A 9,708-nucleotide genomic window follows, 5' to 3' on the forward strand; every position below is an offset into this window, starting at 1 on the left:
ACATCATAAACATAGTGGGAAGTGGTGCTGCGAGTCTGTACCCAAGTGAAATTCACCTTTAAATGCAGAACCCCAGCTGGTGAAATGCAGCGTAGCTCCACTGAAATAAACAGGGCTACTCCGATACCTGCCAGCTGAGGATCTTGTCTCAATGAAAAAAGATATGACTTTGAATTCAACCGTTGCCAATGTTTGACTTCTAGAGATATGGTCTGGGGTAAATGAAGAGTCAGCCAATGGGCTGAGCTATTCAAAAGTATCTAGGGGAGTCAGGTGCTCAACTCCTATTCAATGGGAAAAAACTTAGACTTTCTGGCTGACCTTGGGCATGAGGCTGGGACTGTGGCGAGCAAGACATGGAACCCTGATCTCTTCCTTCCCTGTCCAGTGTGTTCAGCCAAAATTCCATGCATGTGCCCTCTTCCATCACTCTTCCCAGCCCATCCTAGTACTGATGTCATCCACTCTCTATCCCATTTAAGAAAGACACCAACCTCTGCTCCCATTTTCACAGGGAGAATTTCTTCTTTCAGATTTTTCACACAAAATAAATAGAGCTAGTTGAACAATGGGACTAATTTCATGAAGAAAACAAAACCAAACATGTCCGTCCTCCTTATCCAAACACAAAACTTTCACAACCCACCTACTAAATAAAATAAAAAGTATCTCTATTTAGCTACTCTAGTCTTCATTTTTTCAGGGTGTCCTGCTGACCATCTCTAACATTTGTACAGAAACAAGCATGACAAGGCATTAATCTCACCTAATTGTAATATATAATAAATAATAATAAAAGAAGAAGAAGTGGTATTTCCAGGTTCTTTATTTATTATATTTAAGCCCTTTAGGTCATGGACTTTCTTGAATTTTATCTTAAGCAGAAAGGCTAGTAGTTGGTTGGTGTTTAACAAATGCTTGATAGTAATAATCTTCTGTAATTTGAGGAAAATAAATGGGCAGATGTATTGCAGAGGTTAATATATTAATGCACATAAAGTATTTTGAGATCTCTGGGACAAGGCTGCTACTGAAGAACACGGCTCTCTTCTTCTAATGCCATTGTCTGTGTCACAGAGCCATAAAAATAGACATGCTTAGTCAGACATGCCATCGAAATCCACTATCCCATTTCTGACAGTGACCAGGAACAAATGTTCAGAGGAAGATTCAAGAACCTCAGAAGAGACATGGTATTTAATATCCCTTCCAGTAATGTTATCATAATTAATCATAAGAACTCTGGATATTTTTATTACCCAATCTCTTTTTGAATTTTGCTACATTTAAGGTCTCAGTGTATCCTTGTGGAAAGGAGTTCCACAGTCAAATCATGTGTCTTTTCGTACCATCTGCACATGCATGGAAAACCATCCCAACACTGCTACACCAAATCACCCCCATCGTCTTATGCAGTTCTATAGAAAGAAAGAAAGGATGACCTGACTGAATGGGCTTTTTCCATGCAGCTATTCTGGTTTTTGTGCATATCTTCTTCTCTATAGACATGATACTGCATGCACTTGAGTGTTTAGACTAAATGGACAGATCCCCATAGCCTTTCTGCATGTAGATATCCAGCTGAGGAGAGCAGGACTCTCACTTTTAGACCACCTGCAGAATTGAGCCCAAGCAACATTGTGTATGTCCGCAATCCTGCAGACAGATTCACAGTGATGGTAGGGGTCCATACTCATACTTAATTTTAATTACTCAATTGTTCTATCTGTTCACTGGATTAAGCCTTTTCCAAGACTGGGCACTATGTGAATATTGATATGAACATCTGAGGTTTCACTAGGCCTATGAAAGTGAAAAGTGAGATCTACAAGTCGGTAATTCAGCCTGCACTTTGGTAGGGCTCTGAATACTGTGTACTGAGCAAGAGACAGGAGCAGATCTTGAAGACAGTGGAAAGAAAACCATTAAGATGGGTGCTTGGAGTTACAAGGATAGAAAAGGTTTGGAATGAACAAAGTAGGGGAAGTGTGAAGATGGTACCAGTTATAGAAAAGCTGAGAGAGTCCAGGATTAGAGGGTTTGGCCATGTGAAAAGAAGATCGGATTACAGGGTGTTACAGTTAGAAGGGGAGGGTAAGAATAGGGTAGGTAGACCCAGAACTAGATGGATGGATGTCATAGTAAAGGATTTGATTAGCTGCAGAATTTCTGAGGAATAGCTGTCAAGACAGACCGGAATGGATTACGACAAACCAATCCCATATAGATGGGAGTAAGGCTAGAAGAAGGATTGAGTCCAGTAAGTGCAGTAAAAGGTTGAGACACTATATTTCAAGGTTGTCACCGTGACAGATATGAAAATGTCCTGTAACATCCTGCACAAACCCTAATGAATTTCCTTAAACCTTATTGAATTAAGGTAAATATCTCTGGAGTTTGCTGTATTAAAAATACAAATATTTATGTACTATTGCAGGATTTTATGGAGCTTATTTAGGAGGAAGTTATGATTAGTGCAATCTCTGGGAGATATTAGGAACGTCAAAGGACATTTGGGGCTAAGATATATGAAGCGGATTTTCAAGGAAATTCTTGGGGGTGGTGAAGGGAATGCGACTGACTCCTCTGGAATCCCTCATTTTGAACCTGCACTTAAAACAGAAACCTATTGTCTGACTGATTATGTTTTCAAGGTATCTTCAAAGAGCCAAAGTGGATAAATGACTCACTCACAGAGTCAGGAGTGTTCTTGTTTTGAGCTGAGTATGTGATGAAGTTGAAACAACAGGAAAACTCCTGGGTGGGGATTGAAGGAGAGCTTCTGCCAGAGCCCAGGCTGCAGTTGGGGTGATGACTGGTAAGCTTATTAGCATATGTGTAGCATATTTTTTAATATGTTTTCTCTGTAGTGCTTTTACCTTATGAATAAAACATGCAGGTTTATCTCCCACTTCATGTCCACAAGATGTGGAGTATCTGTTTCATAGAGGATGTCCTACCCATTGCACAGTAACCTGAAGAAAAATTCTGTGTATCTCAAAAGCTTGTCTCTTTCACCAACAGAAGTGGCCCAATAAAAGATACTAGCTCACCTATCTTGTTACTCAGATAGATAGATAGATGCTGATGGAAGGATAAATGACACACAGAGAGGAACAAAGAGAAATAATGCTGATAGTGTATTGTGACATAACATATTATACAATCCAAAATGCTGTATAGCAATCACATGAGGAAATGTTCAGAAATGCACGGGGCAGTTTCTGATCTCTTCAAAACGGCATAGACACATGTTGCTGGATTTCATTAGTCAGCGAAATATTAGGGGTGAATGTTGGCTTGAGTCATTTGTGAACTCATCCTGATTTCTCTGAATGCTCTGACAAATAATTGGGATGGGCAATTTCTTTTGCCCAGGGGTTGCTCATGACCCACTGATGCTGCATGTAGATGGCAACCACATTGAATGGGTGAATAGGTTTTTCTATCTGGGTACTTGTTTGCCGGCACGAGTTTCTATATCTGAAGAAGTCACACATCTGATGGGTCTTGTGTCAATGACATTTCAGCACCTTCAAAGCCCTCTGTTTTGGAGGCAGAATGTCTATGCGACAACTAAGAGAGCAAGTATTCAATATGCTAGTGATGACAACTCTGTTATATGGAGCAGAAACATATTCATTAAAAACAGCTGAGGAGAGGAAATTAAACAGGTTTCAGTGTCAAAAGTTATGATATATCTTTGACAGCCATTGATTTGATTTTGTCACAAACAGGGAGATACTTAAATGATCCCAGCAAGTTGCAGTCTTGCATTAATTGAGAAGAAGATGACTGCAATGGTGGGGTTATGTACAATGTTCAGGAGACCATCTGCTTTTATAGAAGGTTTATAGAGCTGGGGTAGAAGGAAGTAGAGCGCCAGTGCAACAATGAATGAGATTGAAAGATGCAATTTTGTGGTATTTAAGAAACCTAAATCATCCCATCCTGACTCTTGTGAAAGGAAGAAGACTTGAAATGGATCATTCAAGATGGAAACCCACTCTACGTGCCACCATGGCTGCATTGGAGCCATGTGTTTCTGCTGACTTTACAAAGCAAACTACCTTCAGAGACACTGAGAAAGCCCTGCCCCAAAATACCTTATAGACCAAGATGTTAGTGCTGTGGAGAGTTAAGGCTGCTCGGTGCTGCTGTTCTTGGAGCTCCGGTATCAGCTGCACAAGAAGGGAATGCAGCTTATCAATTCGGCAGACCGCGATGTTATTCCTAAAGAAAGACCACAGGCTCCCTTTGGTGGCTAAGGCACTCGGCCAGGTTTATTGTCAGCAAAGCACGGTACTAGTGCCCTGTCTAACGGGTCACAGGGACACTAACACATGTATTTCTGTGACAAGATGGGACATCAGGGTCCTGTCCCCTTGACCGATACAAAGATGCCCCTCTTTGGACTTCTCCTTTTATACACTGATACAAACAAGTGCCATATTACACTCCAGATGCTGTTAGTTACCACCCTTATCCTCGTAACTGCTAGTTAGAACAAAACATCCTCACCCATTATCCTGAGATCCCAATCTTATCTTATGAGGGGTCAGTGAGCTCTTATACCATCTCTTAACAATGTATTTACATAGCTACTTGAGAGATCGGTGTGTGTTTGTAATGTGCTCTCTGGTCAGCAATATGTTTACCTGGTGTATTGTTATTCTGTCAAAGACAGGCCTACTCTTGTTCCCAGCCTTTGTTTAATACAGTTACTTATGCTTAGGTTTCCAGCAAGGCCTATGGCACAGAGATTAAAGCACTTTCCTGATAGATAAGAGACCTAACTTCAAATCTCTGCTCTACATCAGACCGAGAAGGAATTGCATGAGGCTCTCCCATGACCCTCGTGAGTTCCCTCACCTCTAGGTTAAAGGTATTAGGGAGGCAATAAGGTGTCCTGTGCTGCTTTGTGACTTTAATTGTTTTTGTTTGTTTGTTTGTTTGTTTTGCCCTTGATGAAACAATTTGGATTTGTTTTTAAATTCACAGATAGTATAGGGTCAACCAAACTGCATTTTTCAGTGAATAAACTACTTGTCTGAAAAAAATTACCACCTGTATTCAGAAAAGCTCCTCCTTTGTCTCATCTCCTGTTTTTCCTGCCATCTTATACAGTCTATTTGCTCCTTTCTCATCCCTTAACCTGTGTACCCAGCCACTGGTGATTTGTAAAGGATGGCTGGTCATTCCCCATTCTTTCTCCTCTGCTGCACTTGTGGTAATTATACATTAAGACTAGGACCTTCAAAGGAGTCAAAGGTAGAGGAAATGTGCTGCTGTTTGTGCATCTAACTCCTTCAGCTGCTTTGAGAAACTCAGCCTAAATACATGCCTTTTTAATTGACTGTCACTGATATTGGGTACCTAAATCACTTGGATGGATATTATGACCCAAGACTCAATTATCTCATTCTTAGGTACCGTACACCATTTTTTAAGGGCTGACCCAGCACAATGTAACTAGGAGCTTGTTACAGAGAGTGAACTTCAGGGATTTTCCCAGGGGAACAAGACAGAATTTAAACAACTCTCAAGAATCAGCACGTAGTCTTGGAGTCAGCTAAGGAAAATCTCTTTGCTTCACTCCCACTGATAACCCCATACAGCTTGAGGGGTTTCACTGCTCTGGGTAAAGAATATTGGGTCTCCTTGGAAGTTGTATTCCAGATACAGACAGACAGACTTGATAGACAAATCTATAAGGAGGTTGATTGACTAAGAAAAGAGAAAATCACCATATTTATGATCTGCACTTAAAAGGCAGGTGAGTTGATTCATATTTTTATTCCTTTTTATTTTTTTGTATCCTTTTCATTTCAAAGGACTGGATTCTGCCCCTCTTATCTAGGGGTAGGTCTCCCATTGACTTCTACCTGGCTGCAGCAGTCTGCTCACACAGACTCAGTTACAGCACAGGGGCCATGGCCGGCGAAAGTGATTTACTTGAATCACCCAGCTCTCTCTTTTTCTCTCTTTCTTAAGGCAGCACTGAGATAGCTGAGATCAGCTGGTGCAGTAGTCTGTATTCTGTGTGCGCGGGGGCGGTCAGGGGAAGGGCATTCTCTGGAAAATGCCCTTGGAATTGAATTTCCCTACGCACAGAATCTGCCTGTTTTGACATTCAGGTTCTAGTACAGGAGGAAGCAATCTATGGAAAGCATGCCGAAGGCAGCACGCAAGCTGATTTTCAGTGGCACTCACACTGCCCGGGTCCTGGCCACCGGTCTGGGGGGCTCTGCATGTTAATTTAATTCTCAATGAAGCTTCTTAAACATTTTAAAAAACCTTATTTACTTTACATACAACAATAGTTTAGTTATATATTATAGACTTATAGAAAGAGACCTTCTAAAAACATTAAAATGTATTACTGGCACGCAAAACCTTAAATTAGAGTGAGTAAATGAAGACTCGGCACACCACTTCTGAAAGGTTGCCGCCCCCTGTCCTAGTACAAGGTCCATCTCTTTGTTAGGCATTTAACTCATAAACTGATAATGGAGGAAAGGTTCAGTTTCTCTCTAGGGGAGTATGGCACAAACATAATTTTCACATTGGATAGAACATTCATTTCATTCCCTTTTCCATTAATAACTTATGTAATTCATTTCCAGATGGGCAGGAAAATTTCTCTACTGTATGTACAGCCTGATATTCAGACGTGCAGACAACAGAGTCAAAAATCCCACTGAGTCGGAGTTTAAGTGACTTAGAAAATTAATGGGACTTTTCCTCCTATCAGGCCCCTCTTTTCAAAATTATGTCACTGTGTCGAGATAATGTTTTCTGGTCACATTCATTTCTTTTTGATACAGTGTCGCATGACCTGCTCATAAACTAGAGAAATACAACCTAGATGGAGCTACTATAAGGTGGGTGCATAGCTGGTTGGAAAACAGTTCCCAGAGAGTAGTTATCAGTGGTTCACAGTCATGCTGGAAGAGCATAATGAGTGGGGTCCTGAAGGGATCAATTCGTGGTCCGGTTCTGTTCAATATCTTCATCAATGATTTAGATAATGCATAGAGAGTGCACTTACAACGTTTGTGGACGATACCAAGCTGGGAGGGGTTGCAAGTGCATTGGAGGATAGGATTATAATTCAAAATGATCTGGACAAACTGGAGAAATGCTCTGAAGTAAATAGGATGAAATTCTATAAGGACAAAGGCAAAGTACTCCACTTAAGAATGAACAGTCAGTTGCACACATACAAATGGGAAATTACTGCCTAGGAAGGAGAAGTGCAGTAAGGGATCATGGGAGATTTTTAAGACCAGGTTGGACAAACACCTGCAAGGGATGGTCTAGATAATACTTAGTCCTGCCATGAGTTCAGGGGACTGAACTAGATGACCTCTTGCTGTCCCTTCCAGTTCTATGATTCTATTATTCTTATTCTTCTTGAAAAATCCTAATGATTTAAAAGGTAATAATTCAATTATATGCTACAGATATTAAATAGTGTTTTCAACAAAATAGTCTAGAACAACTGACAGACTGTAATGGAGAAGGAGATTATTTTTATAGATTTGGCCAGATGTCCAGCTATTGTAAATTGGCCATAGGTTCATTGCGGCCAATCTGCCAGATCCCAGGCTGGTGTAGCACAGCTGTAGCTCTATTGAAGTCATAAAGCCAGATTACAGAGAAAGAATAAATTCCTCTATAGCCTGGTGGCTTGAACACTCGCCCCGCTTGCAGAAGACGAAGTATCCAGTAACCCTGCACTGCCTCTTTTATGATGTATCCACAGAGGTACAGCTTCAAGAGGAGAGACTGAGGTAGCCCCACATCAGACTATCCCTTAGTCACAGCTGAGCAGGGTATTTGTGAATACCAGTAAGACATGATTCTTGAATTTAGGCGTCTAAGGTGGCAGTTAGGTGCCCAAGTCCTTTTGTGGATCCAGTTTATTTAGCCTATTTAAAACACACAAATACCATTTCGTGTCTAAATTTAGAGAGAGAGAGAAAGAGAGTCTACTTAAAACACACATTTTGCAAAACAGAATAGCACTCTCTTTAAAGTCATCCTCTGGAACAGATGATCTCCACATACTATTTCAACTGATTTTCACAATAAATGTTAATTTCATTTTTTTCTGGTCTTCCAGGTCACAGATTTGCTGAATAAATGAAAATGAAAAATCAAACCACAGTGACCGAATTTATCCTCCTGGGACTTTCCAGTGACCCACAGATGCAGATTTTCCTCTTCGTGGTGTTTTTAGTTATTTACCTAATCACTCTGGGTGGTAACATAGTGATCATGGTGGTGATAAGAGCTGATTCTCACCTTCACATCCCTATGTACTTCTTCCTCTTCCATTTATCCTTTGTTGATATCTGCTATTCTTCGGTCACGGTGCCTAACACACTGAGGAACTTCCTAGCAGAGCGCAAAACTATTTCTGTTAATTGGTGCATTACCCAGATATTCTTCTTTTTCCTCTTAGTTGTTACTGAAGCTTTCATTCTCTCAGCGATGGCTTATGACCGCTATGCTGCCATCTGTGACCCACTGCGTTACATGGAGAGAATGAGCAAAGGGATCTGTGTTCAGCTGGTGAGCGGTGCATGGGCAATAAGTTTCTTGCATGCCCTGCTTAACACTGTTTTTACCTTCAAGTTGCATTTCTGTGGGCCCAATCAAATCAGCCATTTCAGTTGTGAGCTCCCTCCTCTATTACAACTGTCCTGCACTGAGACACTCACCAATCAAGTGGTGCTCCTTACTTCTGCTGTCATACTTGGATCAATCTCCTTTCTCTTCTCTCTGATCTCCTACATTCTCATCATCTCCACCATCCTGAGGATACGCTCTGCAGAGGGCAGGCGTAAAGCCTTCTCCACCTGCAGCTCCCACCTTATTGTTGTTGGCTTATTTTACCTGACAGGTTTTCTCCAGTACACAAAACCCAGCTCAGTCTCATCTGTGGTGCTGGATGAAATATTCTCCATCCAGTACAGCATCTTGACCCCCATGTTAAACCCCATTATCTACAGCCTGAAAAACAAGGAAGTGAAGACAGCTGTAGGGAAAATGTTGGGGAAATTCAAATTTCTCAGATAGTGTCGATCTTATTAAAAAAAAAAACAAAAAGAACATAGAACTGTGTATAACTTGTGTTTGGGAGACTCTGCTAAGGTTTCTTACACTTTGATTTAGACCAGCTGAGGTTTTGGCCAATGTGCCTCCAATAAACTCAGCAGGCCACATCCCCTTTGGATAGAAGAGACACTGGAGCAAGGGGACAGGATCCTGGGTTTCCATCTAGGGTGGGTGCTAGAAGCATCAGAATCTAGAGCCATTCATGCTCTCTCTCTCTCTCTCTCTCTTTGGGCCAATAGCTCTTTCAATCTGAACCACTGACTTCAATGGAGCTATGGCTAATTTATACCACTTGAGGATCTGGCCAGTTCTATGAAAAGAACATCTTTGTCTATTGCATTGGCGCTAGGTGGATTTACATGAACTAAGAATCTGGCCCATAGTGTCCATATTCTAAAGTGATTTTACATTCCTCAAATTTCACTCACCATTGAGTTGGAAAGACCTGTGTGTCATCGAGTTTCCACTTAAATCCTAAACATAATAGGAAGTGGTGCTGGGACTATGCACCCCAGTGAAATTCACCCTTAGATGCAGCACTGCAGCTGGTGGAAAGCAACATGACTCCACTGAAAGAAACAG

The 9,708-nt window shown here is 41.2% G+C and overlaps 1 protein-coding gene across 1 annotated transcript; it reads left to right on the forward strand.

Moving 5' to 3' along the window:
• The first annotated feature begins 8,148 nt into the window (after positions 1-8,148).
• LOC117887748 (olfactory receptor 5V1-like) lies at positions 8,149-9,087 on the forward strand. The gene has a single exon (XM_034790470.1). The coding sequence runs from the start codon at positions 8,149-8,151 to the stop codon at positions 9,085-9,087; it is 939 nt and encodes a 312-aa protein (XP_034646361.1).
• Positions 9,088-9,708: the final 621 nt, after the last annotated feature.

This window comes from Trachemys scripta, chromosome 14, assembly GCF_013100865.1.
Source record: "Trachemys scripta elegans isolate TJP31775 chromosome 14, CAS_Tse_1.0, whole genome shotgun sequence".
Classification (NCBI taxonomy): domain Eukaryota; kingdom Metazoa; phylum Chordata; order Testudines; family Emydidae; genus Trachemys; species Trachemys scripta.

Coding starts and splice junctions, on each gene's coding strand:
- LOC117887748 (XM_034790470.1), top strand. CDS start 8,149: ATGAAAATGAAAAATCAAACCACAGTGACCGAATTTATCCTCCTGGGA.